At 40.8% G+C, this 20,046-nt stretch overlaps 1 protein-coding gene and 1 pseudogene across 2 annotated transcripts in view; one reads left to right on the forward strand and one right to left on the reverse strand.

The window, feature by feature from the left end:
• hpcal4 (hippocalcin like 4) overlaps positions 1-15,927 on the forward strand; it is a 50,464-nt gene extending 34,537 nt beyond the window's left edge. Inside the window, exons 2-4 of one of the 2 annotated variants that reach the window (XM_056250111.1) lie at positions 14,501-14,676; positions 15,313-15,528; positions 15,624-15,927. In XM_056250111.1, the coding sequence (XP_056106086.1) occupies positions 14,515-14,676; positions 15,313-15,528; positions 15,624-15,821 (576 nt within the window). In that variant the 5' untranslated portion in view covers positions 14,501-14,514 and the 3' untranslated portion in view covers positions 15,822-15,927. The remainder of the gene's footprint in view (positions 1-14,500; positions 14,677-15,312; positions 15,529-15,623) is intronic. The other variant, XM_056250110.1, reaches the window with a different exon arrangement.
• Positions 5,748-9,808, reverse strand: LOC130084662 (uncharacterized; annotated as a pseudogene).
• Positions 15,928-20,046: the final 4,119 nt, after the last annotated feature.

Consider the following 20,046-nt stretch of genomic DNA (forward strand, 5'->3'; position numbering starts at 1 on the left):
CTGTGTTCCTGATGGCCTCATTGTGTGATGTGAAGACAGAAGTTGAATGAGAGATACATGCTGGTAGACCTGATCTGTTGCTCTTAACCCTCTACTGCACAGTGTTGCCATATGGCAACATACCCTTTCTTTGGACATTTCTTGAAATTTGAAAATAAACATGAGCTCTGATTGATCTTAAATTCATAATAGAACCCGGTGGTAACCAATGATATGCTTTGATGACATCACGACTCTACACACACCCTTGCAACGTCATTCTTTTCACACACTTTTGATGACTCCAGCTGCTGAAAAAGTGCTCGTGTATATGTGAAGATTTTCCTCATTTTTTTCATATTTCTTCGGAATAAAAAAATACATCAAGCATCTGGGATAAGTTCTAATCTTTTTTCAATCATTGTCACATTGTTTTGATACTTATATTACCCTTTTATTTAATAAAATAGGTATGTTGCCATATGGCAACATTGTGCGGTAATGGAACAATATTTTGCCCATGCTAATGCAGAGTAGCTTTGTATGAATGACAATGTATGGATGCACTGATATAGTTGGATGGTTGTATTATACTCATATATTTATATATATTTGTATATATTTATAAAGTAAAGTAAAAGTAAAGTATAAAAGTAAAATATATATCCGTCTTGACCGCTTTGATCACTGGCCAGAGATGGGTGCACCAAAAGGAAGGTGCCAGAATCCTGGCTGCAAGGGCATCGTCAGAGGGGTTTGCTCTAAGTGCAAGGTGCACCTCTGCCCTAAAGGTGGGGTATGTGATTTGCAAAACGGCCGGCAGATTTTGAAAATACACAACTCAAAAGGTCCTACCTTCTTTCCTCCAACGCTGGCCCTGACTCCACCCATGCGAAGAGGGGCATGGGGGAGGGGGGTATGGTACGACCGTTTGATTGACGCACTTACTGTCCAATGATTCTAGGTGGTCTTGGAAATGATTGGCTGGAGTTTTTCGAGTCCTGCCCGTTCCACAGATGATTACATTTTTTAATTTTCATGTCAGTGCTTCTAACTCAGTGGCTGTAAGTGGGTTAGGAATAGGATTTCAAGTGATTTTGAAAAAATGGTCAAAAAAGAAAATCACATACCCCACCTTTAACGGAGAGAACAACTGCTTTAAGGCGTTTCACATCGAGTAGTTTCACTTGAACAGTTCTTATGAGTTTGCGTCACATGTTTTGTAAATGTTGTTGAAATAATCGTTTCACATTGAGTAGTTTCACTTGAACAGTTCTTATGAGTTTGCGTCAGATGTTTTGTAAATATTGTTGAAATAATACTTTGAAAATTAGTTTCATATTTTGTACACAAAGCTCTTGAAAACATTTTAAATAATAAAAACAATTTTATTTCTAAAAGACAGGTCTGTAATCATCCATGAATTTCATATCATTTTGGGAGAAAACGCATCAGGCTGTTCCATTGTCGCACAATGTTGCCATATGGCAACGTACCCAAAAGTACCCCTCCCAAAAAAAAAAAAAAAAAAAGAAATGTTAATTTGAGTCTATTTTATATATAAAAAAACACTGTAAATTTTTTTTTCCATGATTGCATAATAATGCGTGCAGTAGAGGGTTAATTGAATTGTAGAGATGTCAGGAGTAAAAGGAATAGGTCGAGGATGCACTACAAAACAAAAGGTGGCCTTCCTGCTCACATTTAAAGCCTAACAGATTCTTTTTTTTTCTGTGATGTTGGTGTTACGATGTGGTTTTGTGTCCTGTCTTGTTCTATGTTTCCCTGTCTTGTCTATTAGTTATCCCAGGTGTTTCTGATTTCCCACGCCCCCTTGTTTAGCTCGTTTGTCCCTGATTATTTAAGCCCTGTGTTTCCGTCTTGTCTTTGTGAGTTCTTGTCTATTGTTTAACTTGATGTTGGTTGTTCCTGTTCCCGAGCCCTGTATCCAGTCTTGCTTGTTGTAAAGTTTGTAGTTTGTTAATTAAAGCGTGTGCTGCAGTTGGATTCTGCCTCATCTTTACTTCAACCGCACCTCGTTACAGAAGAACGTGATCCAGCAGCCATGCCTTTCTGGAGTCCAGTCGACGTCCAGATTCTCCGTCTTCGCCAGGAGAATCGCGCCATCGAGGATTATGTCACAGAATTCCTCGAGCTGGCGCATCTCGCGCAAATGAGCACACAGTGCTTGAAGATCTTCTTCCGCGGGGGATTATCGGAACCTCTCGGGTCTCAGATGCCCGAACCTGATCCGCACGGGTCTTTAGAGTGGTATATCGACTTGGCCCTGTTGTGGAGCGGCTTTTCGTTTACCGTGGGCGTGGAGGAGAAGCTGCGAGAGCCCGCGCTTCACTTCAGCTCTGCCGAGACCATGCTCCACAAGCCCGCGCTTCACGTCTGCTCAGCCGAACCCGCGTTTCACTCCAGCCCTGCCGAGACCGTGCTCCACAAGCCCGCGCTTCACGAGTCAAGTGAGTCAAGTGCCGAATCAAGTGAGTCAAGTGCCTCCAGTGCTGAATCAAACCAAGTGAGTGAATCTAGCCAAGTGAGAGTATCTAGCCCAGTGACTCGCCGTCGCAGAAAGAGGAGGAGGACTCGTTCGGCTCGCCAGGCTCCGGTGAGCGTAACCAGACTCCTCGCCCTGCCGGCCCTGCCTCTGCGCCTCGCCTTGCCTGTGCCCTTCAAGCTCTGGGAGGTCACTCTTGAACCCAGTTGCAGCCCAGAGATTCCTCCCGTGGATTTCCCCAAGTATTTTGGGGGGGGGGGGGGGGGGCAGTAGGTACCCTGAGAGGGCCATGGAGGCAGCGCTGACATGGACCTTGTCGGTGCTATCTTCACCTGAGCCTCCTATGCCCTGGTCCCCTGCCAAGTGTGCTCCGCCCTGGTCCCCTGCCAAGTGTGCTCCGCCCTGGTCCCCTGCCGAGTGTGCTCCGCCCTGGTCCCCTGCCAAGCAGGCTCCGGGCCCGCCTTGCCCGTGTCCTGGTCCCGGTGCCCAGTGCGGGCCTGGCCCCCCGTCCCTCCCCCAGGACCACCCTCCTGAACTTTTTTCCTTGTTTTGATGGCCGTCGGGAGCCGCCCATAGGGAGGGGGCTATGTTACGATGTGGTTTTGTGTCCTGTCTTGTTCTATGGTTCCCTGTCTTGTCTATTAGTTATCCCAGGTGTTTCTGATTTCCCACGCCCCCTTGTTTAGCTCGTTTGTCCCTGATTATTTAAGCCCTGTGTTTCAGTCTTGTCTTTGTGAGTTCTTGTCTATTGTTTAACGTGATGTTGGTTGTTCCTGTTCCCGAGCCCTGTATCCAGTTTTGATTGTTGTAAAGTTTGTTAAAGCGTGTGCTGCAGTTGGATCCTGCCTCATCTTTACTTCAACCGCACCTCGTTACAGTTGGTTACAAGAGCTTTAGAAGATAATTTTCCTCTCTGACTCCAGGTACAATCCCAGAATGCATTGTAAAACAAACTCGCACACTTAGCAATATGACCATGTCATCAAACATCATTTTTGATTTGTATTGAGACCATTTCCTGATTTGATTTGCTTGCCTATATGCAAACTATTCTCTCTTCTAATGATGTATAGGGCATTGTAAGTACCTCTTCTTTTTGAAATAGCCGCCTAAAGAGTCATTGGTCACTGTATATTCTTTGTTATATTACCTTGGCAGTAAATTACAAAAAACAAATGAACATTGCTGTTTGAGTGTTTCTAATACAACGGCTGAGGGAGTTATGGCATTGATTATTGCCATCATTCTCTCTTCTGACTGCAGAATCAATCTCTCTGACTGACTGCTGTCTCTCTATATTTTCTCCCTTCTTTTGGAAAGTCATGGAAAACGCAATCATGATTTTCTTTTGTTTTTGGAGCAAATGGGAATACAATTTGGGAATAAAATATTATATTTGCCGTCATCTCCTATTCACCACTATAGAAGTTTATCAGTCTAGTGATTTAGTTAGTTAAATTAATTGCAAAAATCTAATTTTTTTTTAACCAGCCCTACTGATTTGCACAAAACAGTAAATGAAGAAATAGTGATTATTTTCACACTGATTGAAATTTGGCACAGTGTGTCATAAGTGCACACACTATAAAACTCATATGCATGGGTAGGTGCTGCTAGTTGGATATAGTCTGGGCCTAACTAGATATAAAAGATAAAAAGTACAACATGCTTCAGTCCTGTAGTGTTTGTTTGGCTTAAACAGCAAGCCACAAACTTGTTTATTATAGTGCCTGAAAAAAAAAGGAAGTGTGTCTGAATTTTCTAATAAAATGAGATATGAATCCTTGCTTGAAGGATATTATGACATCTGTGCAAAAAACACAGTGTGTTCAACTTATTGATGTTATAACTCCCAGGTAACCACGACTCTCTCACAGGTTCCAAAGCAATATGGGTGTAGATTAACTTCCATAAACAGACGTTGCTTTCCAATTTGAGTTGCTTTTTATTTCCTTTGCAGTTTCATGGAGGGCTAATGATTGTATGTAATGATTGACAGATTTAGTTTCCTCTTGCACGCCGGCTCTTTGAGCAGTCACTTATTTCAAACGAGCTAACAAAGGTTGGCCTGTGGGCAGGAGTGCTTGCAGAGTTTGATGCAAGGCTTTTTTGATTGAAAACAATAGTGGATTGTCTCACCAGCCCCAAAGAATCAGCTTTCTAGAGCCTTGAGGCGAATGTTGTCAGCCATACAGTTCATTAACCACTTAGATCTTTAATTAAACACCCCTGTCTAAAGTTAACTAATCAGAAAGATGCCAAGATTAGCAAAGCCGACATATCACAGAATTCCAAAAAAGGTCAGCGACAAAGAGGGAGCGAAATAGAGCAAGAGAAAATGAGAGAGAGAGAGAGAGAGAGAGAGAGAGAGAGAGAGAGAGAGAGAGAGAGAGAGAGAGAGAGAGAGAGAGGAGATGAATGCTCACCTCTGATTAGTCATCATGATCCCACTAAAATGACCTACCATCAGAGGAGAAAATAGCTTTGTGGGCGACCGGGTCTCAGAATGTCTCAGATGAGTTCCTCTGAAAAGCTGCTGCTGTATTCTGTCATCATGTGCCCCTCGTCAACTATTTAGACCTGTTCAATATTTAATGAACTTTAATAACCCGAGAGCGGAGATAATGACTCATTAACACAGTGCCTCATTTGTCATTTGCGCACCCAAATATATCCATTTTCAAGGCCCAGGGCAATTTGGATTTGGTTTAATATATCTCGGATTTTGCCACAGGCAGACCCATTATAAGACATAATGTCATGACAAAGTGTAAAACCCCAAAAGAATAGTGGAGAGAAATGGAAACATCTTTTGTCACAAAAAATCAGTCCACTCTACACACTCTTACTCTCACACACATATTGACCTTTTTTCAATTTTGTTTTATATTATGAATTCAAAGTTTTAGATTAGTTTTAGTTAGTTTCATTAAAAGTTGATATAATATTTTTATCTTTAGAAAATAACAGACCACATTTTCACTGGCCTTGGTTACGAAAGTATTCTTTACTTTTGATAGTTTGTATATAGTTTGAAGTGGATCTTTCTCTTCGGGGTTCATGGGTAATGTTCTTCCTCATTTGTATTACTAACAATTTAACAAAAATTTGGAAAAAGCACTGACTCCCTGGTAAAATTTCAGCATTGCTGGTCACCAGAAGAAGGTATGTTTTGCATGCTGAGACCAGCATGGGATGCTGGTTTGCTGGTCCCTAGCATGGTAAGCGGAATTGCTGTTGGACCAGCTACACTAGCTTAGTACTTGAATACACCTTGTGGTGCAACCTGGACACATCGTCAGTGATACTCCCGGGGTCATAGGGTGTTTCGGGTCTTACATCAGACACCCTCACCCGGGCGACCAAGCCGGGGGTGATCAAGCCCCGACTTGTGTCCAGGTAGCGCTCTACGCCACGCGTCCCCCCTCCTTAACCAGAGCCACCGTGCTGCCTTTTCAGCGGCTTCCAGGATGTTCTTGATGGCTCTTTGCCTGTGCAGTCCGCAAATCCCTAAGAGTCCCAGGACCCGGTGTAGAGACTGGCCTGCGAAGCCCCTACAGCCCACTTCAACAGGCTCACAGCGGGCCTTCCACCCATTCCTCCGACACTCCGCTACCAGATCAGCGTACTTGGCCCTCTTTCTTTCCTGGGCTTCCTCCATTCTATCTTCCCAGGGGACCGTTAGTTCCAGTAACACCACCTGCTTACTTGCTGCGGACATCAAGACCATGTCCGGTCGTAGTGATGTAACTGCAATGGTGTCTGGGAACCTCAATTGAGTCCCCAGGTCCACCAGGAGGTGCCAGTCTCTTGCTGTTGCGAGGACGCCCCCTTGGGTCTTTCTAGGGGGCTGAGGCTTCTCTCCTGCTCGAACAAAGGCAATTGCAGACTTGGTTGGATGATGCTGCTTGCTAATGTTAATGCCAGTGCTGATGGCGTCTGCTACTGCCTTCAGAATCTGGTCATGGCGCCAACGATAACGCCCATCTCCCAAGGCTTTTGAGCAGCAGCTGAGGATATGCTCTAATGATCCCCTTTTCTGGCAGAGTTGGCAAGCAGGTGAGTCCACCAGGCCCCAGGTGAACAGGTTGGCAGGGCTAGGAAGGACATCATACACTGACTGGACCAAGAACTTGAAATGGTGTGGTTCCGCCTTCCAGAGTTCTGCCCAAGTGATCTTACGGCCAGCTGTTTGCTCCCACTTTGTCCAGGCCCCCTGCTTGGACATGCCCACCACTCTGCTGAAGCGAGCTTCCTCCACCTCGGCTCGTACCTCCTCCTGGATAAGCTTCCGCTTCTCCTTTCCTCTGGCTTTGCTGTAGCATGGCTTGGGATTGCTACCAAGCCCGGCCCGCCCAGTAGCCACCGTACCCACCAGGGTGCTATGCCGCAGCCTTGCCTCCGCCCGTTCCACTGCATCCTGGGCGCGCCACTTCCTTCCTGTTCTGACCTCTACCCCTGCTGAAGAGACCTTGGTGTCAACTGAGTCTCGGTAGAGCAGGACTTCTCTGGCTCGGGTGACCTTGAACTCCTCTGCCAGACTGCTAAAGGGAAGCTGTAGCTTGGTGTTATGGCCAAAGAAAGCAACGCTGCTTAGGCTCCGTGGCAGGCCCAGCCACCTGCGCAGAAATCGGCTGACCTTCCGCTCAAAGCCCTCCACGGTGGTAATTGGGACTTCGTATATCAGCAGTGGCCAGAGGAGACGAGGGAGGATGCCATGTTGGTAGATCCAGGCCTTAAACCTACCAGGAAGCCCTGACTTATCCACTGCCGAGAGCCATGTGTCGAGGTCATCGCTGGTTCCCTTCCGTGCAGCGGTGTCCTTCAGGTTGTGAGTGAAGAGCTTGCCCAGGCTCTTCACTGGCTTTTCTGACACTGATGGAATTCTGGTGTCTCCCAACATGAAGCGGAACTGATCAGCTACTTTTCCTTTCCTCAAGACCAAGGACCTGGATTTCGCGGGCTTGAAGCTCATTCTTGCCCAAGTGATGAGCTGTTCGAGGCCTCGCAGAAGCCACCTGCATCCGGGCACTGTGGTTGTGGTGACCGTGAGATCGTCCATGAATGCTCTAATCGGGGGTTGTCGGGTGCCAGATCTGGACAGTGGACCTCTACATTCCACTTCTGCAGACTTCACGAGCATATTCATGGCCAGTGCAAACAGAGTCACAGAGATTGTGCAGCCCTGTAATGATGCCCTTCTCCAGACGATGCCACTCCGATATTGAAGTCCCAGAGGACACCCTAAGACTGAAGTTGTTATAATAGTCAAGGATGAGATTTCGAATCTTCTCTGGGACGTGGTATCTGCTCAGGGCCAATTCCACCAATCGATGTGGTATCGATCCATAAGCATTGGCAAGGTCCAGCCACAGCACTGCCAAGTCCCCTTTGCCCTCTCGTGCCTCCCTGATCAGCTGTGTCACCACCCCTGTGTGTTCAATACACCCTGGGACCCCTGGGATTCCTCCTTTCTGCACCGAGGTGTCTATGTAGGTGTTCTTAAGGAGAAACCCCATCAGACGATTGGAAACAATCTTGAAGTAGATTTTGCATTCAACACTGAGGAGGGAGATTGTCCTAAACTGCTCGATGTTACTTGCATTCTCCTCCTTGGGAATCCACACGCCTTCTGCATATCTCCACTGCTGAGGTACTTTCCCCCTTCTCCAGATGGTTCTTAGAATCTTCCAAAGACGTTCCAGAAGCCTGGGGCAATGTTTGAAGACCTTGTATGGAACTCCACTTGGGCCCGGTGCTGATGATGTTCTGGCCGATTTGATAACCTCTTTGACTGGTTAACTAGCTCAGTTTTGCTTGTGAAAAGCATGACTATGCTGGTCCACCAGCTAGACCAGCACTAAACCAGCTCTAACCAGCATAAACCCAGGATCTACATAAAATTCATGCTGGATTTTTCTGCAGGGCTGACGGCTTCAAATTGATTAACACCATTGATTAATTAATAACCTCTGAGCTCAACAATAAGGCCTGTCTTGAACATTTTACTATATCACTAGTCTCAGCCTCAGTTGTTTTTTTCTTTAAAAACATACTTTTTCAACCACTGGACCGATTTTCACCAAAATCGAATTGTATAATCTTCAGACCATGTCGGGGAAAAAAGTTATGGATTTTGTCTCGATAGGCGAAACCGTTTTCGTATACTGCATCAACAAATTTGAAAATGCTTTGACCTATTGACACCAAACTTTGAATGCAACATTGTCATCTTACTCTGACCACACCACATCAATTCGGTCACAGTGCCACCCATTAGTCGAAAGTGATAAACCTTTAAATCATTTTACTAGTGGTTGAATTTATGATTTTCAGCCATTTTGTCTAAAATCATATTAAAATGTCTTTAATTGCTTGTTGTTGCACTTGGTCTGACGCTCCCAGCCATGTTGGCATGACTTGTTGATCGTGCCTTCTTTGTGCTTTGCCCCTTAATGGTTGTGTTGTGGCAAAAATTCATCTCAAACAAACATCACTGCGTAAGAGACACTCAGAGTCAAATTATATAAAATAGAAGAATTTATTCTTGCAAGAATAGGAGCAGTCTAATACACAGTTGTTACCCTGTGCAGAAGAGTGACACCCCCCAGACAGACTGAACTAGCTTTTATCTTAGTTTCAAGGCCTTCTTCCCCCCAGAGCCTTCCTCCCAGTAGTTTTCCATAGACGTCACTAGTTGGCCCATAAGCCCCCCCCGCACCAAAATGGCCTTCTGACATCTAGGTCAGAGGTCCTTGTTCGTCTGTTCTCTGGAGTGTCTCCCTCTTCTGCCTCCCCAGGTACATAAACAGAATCTTCTCTCACTACAAGTGAGAGACACACATGTGACATTCTTTGAATCATCTATATTTTACACATTGAATAGGTTCTCTCTCTTATGATATCTGTTAGGGATCAATGACTATTAAAATTTCCACAACAAATTCCCGCTTTTTATCATTCTGATTACCCATAATCATAACAATAAACAATAAGACAAATTTTAAGTCATATCATCACACTTATACTCTTCATCTCTGATTTTTGCATAAATGATCACTCTCCTTGAACCTGTGAAGAAAAGTTTAGAATGAAGAAGCATAAGGCTGTTTTTGTGGGGGAAAGGCCCCGTAATATTTTAGCTAGCAAGTAAACATTTTTACGACGCCGGGCTAAGCGAGAAATCTCTGTTCCTGCGCTCCTGTAAACAGACCCTCAGTCACGCCAGTAAGGAAAAAGGTAGTTATAACATAGTAAGGAAACAAACAGATAAAAGTATAATAAAAAAATCCCTCAGTTCCAACCCCTGTCCTTGTACGCCATCTCGTAACACGGATGACCGCTGCTTTTAACCCTCTTTAAATCTTTTGCCCTTAATCTTTCTCAGAAAATAAACAAATAGAAGAAAAACAAACAGAACATACATTTAACACATATCTCACTGTAGCTCCCGCTACATGTATCGTCACATCATTTTGTTCATCCTTGGGATAGACTGTCATTTTCACCAATTGAACAGACAGCATGTTTCACCTGTCACTGTAATCGTATTCCCCCATGAATAACAAAATTATTAGAATAACAATCCTAAACCCTATCATTAAGCCTTTTCCATTAATCTACGCCCATCTTCATATTTCACCTCGGTTTTCCTAACCATATTTTGTTCACTTCTAATTCAATTTAGTAAGCTCTATTTAATGCCATATTTAACAAAATCTAACCAGAGAAGTCTTATAATTTTATCCATTCTTCTAACCAATGCAGTTGTTCAATATTAACTCTAATATTTCCATTACAGACACAATCAATATATTTTCTACATTTACAATCAAATCAATACCTAGTTTGATTCAATCAAACAAAATCATCACAAAAACAGATTCTTCTGTTAAACTTAAACCATCAGTTGTGTTGATCATCTCGTTCGCCCCACGGACGTTCTGTTTCTTTTACCTCTAACTTTTAATTCAAACATGCTGTGGTTCTACTTAATAAGCTTCAACAATTATCCCTATAATTTACATTAATTAATAGATCTTCTCTTCCCAAAAACATTTTCCTTAAATATTTCCTAATGAATAAGTAACCAATCAAATCTTTTGATCTAGTGTATATCAATACTAAGCCCTATTTTGATTTAATCAAATAAAATCCACAAAATAATCACAAAACCACATTCTTAAACCATTAGTTGGTTCACATCCTCCTCCAGGCGTGTTGATCATCTCGTTCGCCCCATGGACTATGGGATGATTGTGGCCTGTTGGTGTTGTCTAAGGTGAGAGGCTTGGACCCAGGTGACACTGATCTCCTGAGATCACCACCGCACCCCCACTGGAATGAACCATTTCCTGCTTCCCGTCACCTGTGAATGGAGACCTTAAGTATTTTGTTAGTGACCGCTTGTCTTGCCGCTCGTCCCCTTTGGTGTGACCTGTGGATTCAACAATCTGAAACATTATCACCGGATAATTTCTTGCTCACTTAATAGCACTCAGTCCTTTTCCCCTGAAAAACACATATCCACTTTGCTTACGTTAACAAGTCAATATTCATACATTTGGAAACACAATCAGTTCAGCTTGATGCAATCCATCCTGACATTCTGTAAAAGGAAAATTTTAAGTTATGCGCTGCGCAGGTGTAGCACCTTTCTTCCACAATAATAACCCAGGCCAGGACAGTTAGCCAAATTCATCCATAACCATTATTTTATTGGGCACATTTTGCCCTGTCTCCCAATCCTGCATGCTCTCTGTAAAGAGAAACAAATTTCGAGGTTATTGTCAGATAGTAAAGTACGTAGTTTCTTTTGTCTACTGTTCTCCCGTGTCCTTCGATGCCCTGGCGTTTCCTGTTGAAACAATCTTTGTTATTGGTGTGTGCAGCACACTCACAGACATAAATTTTGTTAGGCAGAAAAATGGCTTCTTTCAGGGCTTTTATCCAATTACCCCTAGTGTTCTCCCAACATTTATTCAGCAAATGTGAACCCCTTAATAAACCATATTTGGCAATTGTTATACCATCCCCCTTTTGATGCACGACACAACTCGAGCATCAATTTAACATAACATTTAACATAGTGTTTTTGATAAAGTTTGCCATCAACACTAATCCAAACATTCCTTCAGACAAATTCCCTCCAGACATCTTTCTCTGCCTCTGAAACAAAAATATTACAAAAATATTACATTCTTCACTTAAAGCCACAATCTCATCTTCTTATCGAAGTATTTGAAAGGCAACGGCCCTCAGTCTCACACCGAATCTTGCTTTTCAGGCCTGTTGTTTGGTCTCTCAAGTCAGTCATCTACAAACATTTCCAAAGTCATCAATTTTCCCTATCAGGTCAAGTCGTGCTGTACAGACTTGGTCAATGTCAGTCAATCATTTCTCCCCCTTTGTTCACAATAATCATAAATATGAGAGGCTCTCTTGATAATTTCATGTTGACTTAGCCAATATGTCACTTTGTTGTTTCCCTCAAATCTACAACATTTTCATTTATCTCAGCCCATGCCAGATGGTGATCTACAACTACACAATTCCAATTTACTTAAACTGATCTTCAAATCTACATTATGTATGACAAAATTATTACTACCAGACAGAGCTTGATGGCCAATCAACTTAAAGCTTGTCCCATGTTCTGTATTGTCTTTTCATCAGAATTATCAGCTTCTTTAAAATTTGTCATTTGCCTTAACCCATCTGTAATGATAAACTCATTCCAGAGGTTAATGACGCAATATACACACCATTCAGGCGGAACATTAGTGCCCCAAACTAATACATACAAGACATAAAGTGCTGTCACCACACACACTCATACTAGACACACATATGTTAACTGTTCATTTTCAATATTCATTTTTCTTTATATTATTGCTTAAAGATTTAAATTTTAAATAAGATTTTAACCTTTTCATTTTTTCCTGTAGCTTCTACCTAATTTTACATCTGTTCATTATTCATTTGATTTTTAGACAAGTCAGCTGGGTTGTTTTGTTTCATTATCATTATTTTGCTTCAGCTTGCTCTAGCAGGCCGATAACAGAAAGACAGACACAGTTACCATCCCTTCCTCCAACTCAGGCAGTCTCTCTCACTATAAACAAATAATATTTCCCCCCCCCAGCCTCCTAAGGCTGTAACTTAGTAGCTTCTTGCTACTTCAATCCTTGTCATATAAATTTAAGTTCTATAGACATCTAATGTCATGCATCCATTTACTGGATAAAGAAGTAAAAAAAAAATTATTTCTCCTGGCAGTTCGACATTTTATCTTCAACTGAACAATCCATTATCTGTTCACATTTTTTACACACATGTTGAACGCAGCCACAACAACCTTTTGTCCCGCTGCCCTGTTCCACTGATTCTCGCACACTCTTAGTCTATTTGTGCTCAGTGTTCCCTCCCTGGGAAAATCATGGTATTTTCTCAGTTTTTTCAATATCTAAAACATACATTTTTTCCCCCATACTTTCCTAGTTCTACAGAAAACCGGTGTATCAAATTTCGCAAGCTTGCTTTTGAGACATCCCCATACTGGCTGTTTTCTGTTCTCTGTGGATTTCTCTTCAACGCGCGTTCTCTTGGTCTGAAAGGCGTCCCTCCCAGACCCGATTTTTCTTTTAACCCAAATCGGTCGGGTTGCACTATTAGTGCCCTCCTAATTATGGTTTACCAAAAAATCTTTTCTGGTTCCCCCTAATTAGCCTCAGCACCTAAAAACAATTTGCTCCGTGGTGGAACAACTAATTTTCAGGGTACCTATCTGTTTGAAATCTCTTGATCTGTTACAGTTCTCACTTAATCCCAGATTATTTATCTGCTTGAAATTTCTTGTTCTGTCACAGACCTCAATTAATCTCAGATATTTTCTCTCGTATCTGTTTGAAACCTCTTGATCTATATATAGATCTCAATTAATCTCAGATTACGTACCACAGAAACAGCCCTCAGCCAATATGGTTCAATTTCACTCTTTCCCCAATTAAACTGAATTTAATTAACTTACCCAAAAGAAAATAAATTGAACTGTCTCTTACCAGAGATGCTTCTGTTGCCACCTGCGGGTTCTTTAGGTTCCAGTGGTCGATTCTCCCGGCCCTGATATCGGTCGGCCCCTCTCTCTCAAGTTTACGAGGTAGAGCTGGAACTTACTTAGCCCAGGTGGCCAAACACCGTCCGATCTCAGGTCCAGGAGGCACGTCCAAGGAATCCCACTTCTGACACCAAAACTGTTGTGGCAAAAATTCATCTCAAACAAACATCACTGCGTAAGAGACACTCAGAGTCAAATTATATAAAATAGAAGAATTTATTCTTGCAAGAATAGGAGCAGTCTAATACACAGTTGTTACCCTGTGCAGAAGAGTGACACCCCCCAGACAGACTGAACTAGCTTTTATCTTAGTTTCAAGGCCTTCTTCCCCCCAGAGCCTTCCTCCCAGTAGTTTTCCATAGACGTCACTAGTTGGCCCATAAGCCCCCCCCGCACCAAAATGGCCTTCTGACATCTAGGTCAGAGGTCCTTGTTCGTCTGTTCTCTGGAGTGTCTCCCTCTTCTGCCTCCCCAGGTACATAAACAGAATCTTCTCTCACTACAAGTGAGAGACACACATGTGACATTCTTTGAATCATCTATATTTTACACATTGAATAGGTTCTCTCTCTTATGATATCTGTTAGGGATCAATGACTATTAAAATTTCCACAACAGTTGCTTGCAGCTGTATTTGATCATTGTTTTTCGTTAATAATAGAATCTTGCTCTGTACTCTTTATTTTGTATGATATTTGAGGCAGACATAATAAAAAAGGATGGAGGCGATGGGTGCCATTTGAATGGTGCGATTCACAGCTGCAGTTGCATTACATTACACCTTCGCATTAGTCTTGTCAAGAGACTTGTTGTCCACAATACATTTCTGTTTTTGATTGCTGCTGCCAATCTATAAAGCATTACTGTATTTTATGGCTCTTTTCCCTCCTTGTCCACAGAGAGGTGTAAAAAGATGGGGAAACACAACAGCAAGCTTGCTCCTGAGGTGCTAGACGATTTGACCAAGAGTACAGAGTTCAATGAAGTTGAGCTGAAGCAGTGGTATAAGGGATTTCTGAAGGACTGTCCAACTGGCATCCTCAATCTGGAAGAATTCCAGCAACTTTATGTCAAGGTGAACGTTGTCTATACACCCAAAGGGATACTTTACACAGACGATATAGTTACTTTATCCATATGACCCTAAGGTGCATAAAATAAATTACAAGCATAATGAAAAATAATCTCAATACTTTTTTTAAAGGGATAGATCACCTAAATACGAAAATTCTGTCATGATCTACTGGCTCTCATGCTGTTCCAAACCAGTATGAATTTGTGTTTAAAGTTTGCATTTGTGTTTTTTTTGTTGTTGTTGTTGTGTATCATATTTATTACATTTGGCTTTTATATAGTATTATATAAGGAGAACATGGAGCTCTAACTCAAAGAGCAGGAAAAACACTCAATTTTATTCAGATGCCCAAACTGAAGGTTTTATAATTATACTGAAAGACATTTTACTCACAAAAAAAAAAGGTATAAACTATCAAATGACAAAAAGCATGTCGTAGATTGTGTACAACAGGTTTTTCAGCAAAGTTTTGATCGTGTTAATTAAGAGATCTTGTAAATGTGTTTATCAAATTCAATACAGTAGGCTTTATAGGGCGTATGATGAAAGAATTATCATTTAAGGATATCTATGTAGTTAGGTTACTAAAAAGTGTACTAAAAAGTCAGTTGCCATATGTGTTTTTGTATCTTCCAGTTCTTCCCTTATGGCGATGCTTCAAAATTCGCTCAGCATGCCTTTCGGACATTTGACAAAAATGGTGATGGTACCATTGACTTCAGAGAGTTCATCTGCGCACTGTCCATCACTTCCAGGGGAAGTTTTGAGCAGAAACTCAACTGGGCCTTCAACATGTACGACCTAGACGGAGATGGCAAGATCACACGCATGGAGATGCTGGAGATCATTGAGGTGAGGTATTCAGAGAAGCCATTGCTTCACATACTAAATATGTTTGCTTTAGAAATGTGTTCACCCCATCGATTCGGGATGTCTCTGATGTCCAGGCAATCTACAAGATGGTTGGAACGGTGATCATGATGCGTATGAACGAGGACGGGCTGACCCCACAGCAGCGTGTGGACAAAATCTTCAGCAAGATGGACAAGGACCACAACGATGAGATCACGCTGGAGGAGTTCAAAGAGGCGGCCAAGAGCGACCCCTCCATTGTTCTGTTACTGCAATGTGACATGCAGAAGTAAGAAAGGAGAGGAGGGAGATGAGTGAAGGAGGCTGGGGGGTGTAGGGAGAGGAGGAGAACCATGTACAGACTTCTAGAGAGATGTAGGTAATAGATGCTGAGAGAAAACATACTGTTGAACAGAAGTTAGACTGCATGGTAATCTTGGGAGTGCAAAGGCAATGAGTAATGCAAGAAAGAGTATTTTCAATCCTGTATCACTTTTTACACATTCTGTCTGCTTTCCAGCCCTTAGAGAGAGTCAGAAAGATTGAAAGATTGAATCATTAATTGCATTAAGACATTTCGTTCCTCAGAAAAGTCACTTTTGAGCCAAAAGACAGGCATCCGTCTCTTTCAGAAGTTTAATTTAATAATTATAAATAATAAATTAACACATTTGAACACATTTTAATCCAAGATAAAGATACAAAAGGCAAAGGGTGAAAATATACATTAGGGATGCACGATATGTCTGTAGCTAGCTATCTGCTGATATTATTTTTATTTATTTATTTGTTGATATTGTATGCATAATCGCCCATTATTTGTATATATAATTGTGCATGCTCATTTACCTCATTTTTTACCTCATTTTTACTTATCTTTTCTGTCATCCAACACTCTTTAAAAACACTAACAATTTAATAAATGCAATCTTTAGCAAATCTCAAAATGAATATCCATTATACATTATAATGTGATGTCCAAATTCACCTGTAGCATTTAAAACACTCATTTTTGTTTTATTTTTCATTTATTTAGACAAAATAGAACTGAATATAATATATATGTTGTTGGCTCACAAGAAAGGAAAAAAGAAAAATGCATGGCTTCTTGGGGCTTCCATATTCATTGGCCATAACAATAATTATTTGCTTATTGGTATCAGCCAAATATTTATACCGTGCATCCCTATTAAATATGATATAATTTTTGAATTAATTTTTTCTGTACTGAAAATGTCAGAGCAGCAACATGCCTTGTTGTGCGTGAGGAAGAGCATTAGAGAGAGGGGAAATGTAGAAAGCACAGAGTTCTGGGCAGGACTGAATCCTTTGACATTTGCGGGTGCCTTCATATACAGCGCTCTACCCCACTCGAGTAATACTGTTAGTAAAAACATTGCCATAAACTGATGATACCATCACAAAGCATAGCCATCTTCTAATCGTGTTATTGGCTGAGATAAAACTCCAAAGCCATGGCTGAGTAAAAGGGTGATATTTAGTGACGGATCATGCCAGAAAATGAGGGATAGCATTTATTAGATAGAGAACTGACAATATATGTACATGAAGACATTTTGTACATAATGCCTATACACATGCTTAATATGTACATGTAAATGTTTCTCTTAGAACTGCTTTCGTATTCTGACACAGCTGCAATGATTTGTGTGCTAACACAACAAAAACTTTACTGTACTTATGTATGTGGGTCTGTCTGTGAAAGAGAAAAACTAATGTGTGCATTTTCTTCTTTGCAATCTGGTGTGAAAGCCGCAGTGTGTGAGTGTGAGTTCACGGAAGAGAACACAAATGCCTCAACCTTTGTATTAATTCTTTCTTATGATCTTCACGCCAGTGCTAGGAGTATTACGCCGTCGTGTTTGTCGTCACCTGGTATGGCTGGTGAGCTGTTTTTGTCATGAGAGCTTTAGTTTAGTTCAGTCTTCATTAATTCATCTCCTATTTCACAAGCTTAGCAAAGTGTCAGCCAAAAGGATTTTAATTGTATGAATATTGTCAATGTTGAATTACCTTTCTTTACTCTTGTAATATAAGTGGACACAAATGTAAACCAGACGCAGAATGTGTGTAGTACCTGTCAATGTTACTAATGCGCTATAACATGAGAATACTGTTGCACTACATTGTGAGTAGAGGCAATTCAGCTTTAGTTTTAGACTGCCTCCCTGTGGTGAAAGATGTTATTGTTAACTTGCCTGGTTAACTTCAGCAGAAGACCCTCAAAAAGACTATTGCTGAATTTGATCTACATACTCTTACTATTTCTGCCATAGAAAGATATGATAAGAGTAGTATGCTGGTATGTGGTTCCGAATTCAGCATATGTTTTAAATCAGAACTAGGGCTGTCAGGGCTTTCAGGGGGTCCAAATAAGATCCCCATGTGATATATGTCCAGGGGACACCCCTTCAAATCTGTGAATTTTAGCAAGAATCCCTTTCAAAATCATGAAATACTTCTAGATCACAATGAGGATGTCTTACTAAAACATTGTGCTACACAATAGCAATGATTATTCATGTTTAGATAATCATTTTAGCTTTATCCAAGTGACTTATTTTTCAATAGTAAAAGTAGTTTAGCAATAGATCACTTTAATCCTGCAGTTCATTTTGCAGCATATCTTGTGATGTTACATTTTCAGTAACAGGAGTTTCAGCAGTTTCTTTACTTGCATTTTTTGTCACAACTGCTTTTACACTACTCACAATCTTGTGAAATCCATGTGGGATGTATTTCCTGTCACATTCGCGTAATCTCTTTTTTGTTATGTTATATAGTAGGTTTCTTGTGCTGAATGAGCCTCGTGAAAAAGAAGTAGGCTGTAAAATTAAAAGTTTTCCTTTAAAGTACATTTTAAATCACTGTGTTTTAATAATCTTTTAAAAGTACACTTTAACAGAAATTACATGAAGTATATTTTAGTGAATACATGCTTGTCAGTACTTGTCAGCACTTTAAACAAATTTCAGACAAAAAAAAAGAAATTATGAAAATACATATAAAGATGTACTTAAGTGGTCCAAAAAGCACTGTAGTTCATCTAAATGCATTTAATTCCAATTTGAACGATAATACATTTTTATTTAATTGCTATTAACATGCAATTAAGAGTCCAAATCATTACATTCACTTTGCGTTTAAGTATTTTCTTTCCATAATAATAAATTATTCTAAAGTGTACTTCTTTTTCATAAGGGACAGTCATATTTAATGGCAGCACTTGATTTTGATCTACAACCACAGTTCAGATCTGTACCAGCGTGACTCAATGTATGGTCTGAAATCTTGACCATCTTAATGATCACTGTGATTAGATTACATAAACACAGTTATAGTCACGGGTAATGATTATGGGAAGTGCAAAATGGGCCTGGTGGATGTTGTGCAATGTGCACCACTAAATTGACTATATACATGCCACTGCTAAAGTCCAATGAGAGATTTTTTTTGAGTGCCAAAGACTTTATAAAGCATAAAATTGGATATAGGGTTAATGAAATGTAATTATGTGTGTGTGTGTGTGTGTGTATATATATATATATATATACACACACACACACACACACACACACACACACATATATAATATATTACATTATAACACATATTCACATATGCACACATATAATACAGCTTGAAAAAAGTAATGTATAACCATCCAGTGCAGATTCTGATTATGTCCTCAAAAAAATACTAAAAAGGGATTAATTGTGTCCAGTCATGCAATACAATTCGCTTTCTGTACTGTATGTGTTGATGTGCATTTCTAAATGTCTGGTTTTCTGTTCACTTTTTCAATATCGTAAAGCTCCTTGAACAAAGACGTGTACTTATTTTTGTTACATAGAGAATTAAATATGTGGATGTCTACTGAATCGTCTCCGGCTGTGTGTTGTTTGTCATCCTTACTGATTAGGTAAATGCTGTCAGACAAACGCATAAATTTATATCATTTTCTCTCTCTCTCTCTCTCTCTCTCTCTCTCTCTCTCTCTCTCTCTCTCTCTCTCTCTCTCTCTCTCTCTCTCTCTCTCTCTCTCTCTCTCTCTCATTTTCATGCACACAAGCCGTTCACATTTTATGCAGACCTATGCAGTATGAGTCACTCTGGTGATGTCATGATAAATGCTGTTGTCATGGCAGCAGGGCAATAGCACATCTGAAGTGTGATGGGAGAATTGTATAATAAATGTAGACCTAAAATCAGGGACACACATTTTCACTACTGCAATTTCCCAACAAATTGGTACACTTTAAGGCCGCTCTGAGCTTTGTGCCAATCATTTCACCCCTGCTGAAAATGGCTTCAATCAGCCTAAACTGGTTTGTGGTTTTGCAGTAAGGTCAGTCTAGTCTGGGTTTTTGGTGTGCGTCAATGTATGAATGAAAGGTCATATTATTAATTTTCATTTTACACAGAATTTAGAGAATTATATTAGTGGTGAGACATTTTCATTCACTGTTTTTGTGAAAAAGACTAAAAATAATGATA

This window comes from Rhinichthys klamathensis, unplaced genomic scaffold, assembly GCF_029890125.1.
Source record: "Rhinichthys klamathensis goyatoka isolate OS25496 unplaced genomic scaffold, OSU_Roscu_1.1 h1tg000067l_1, whole genome shotgun sequence".
Lineage (NCBI taxonomy): Eukaryota > Metazoa > Chordata > Actinopteri > Cypriniformes > Leuciscidae > Rhinichthys > Rhinichthys klamathensis.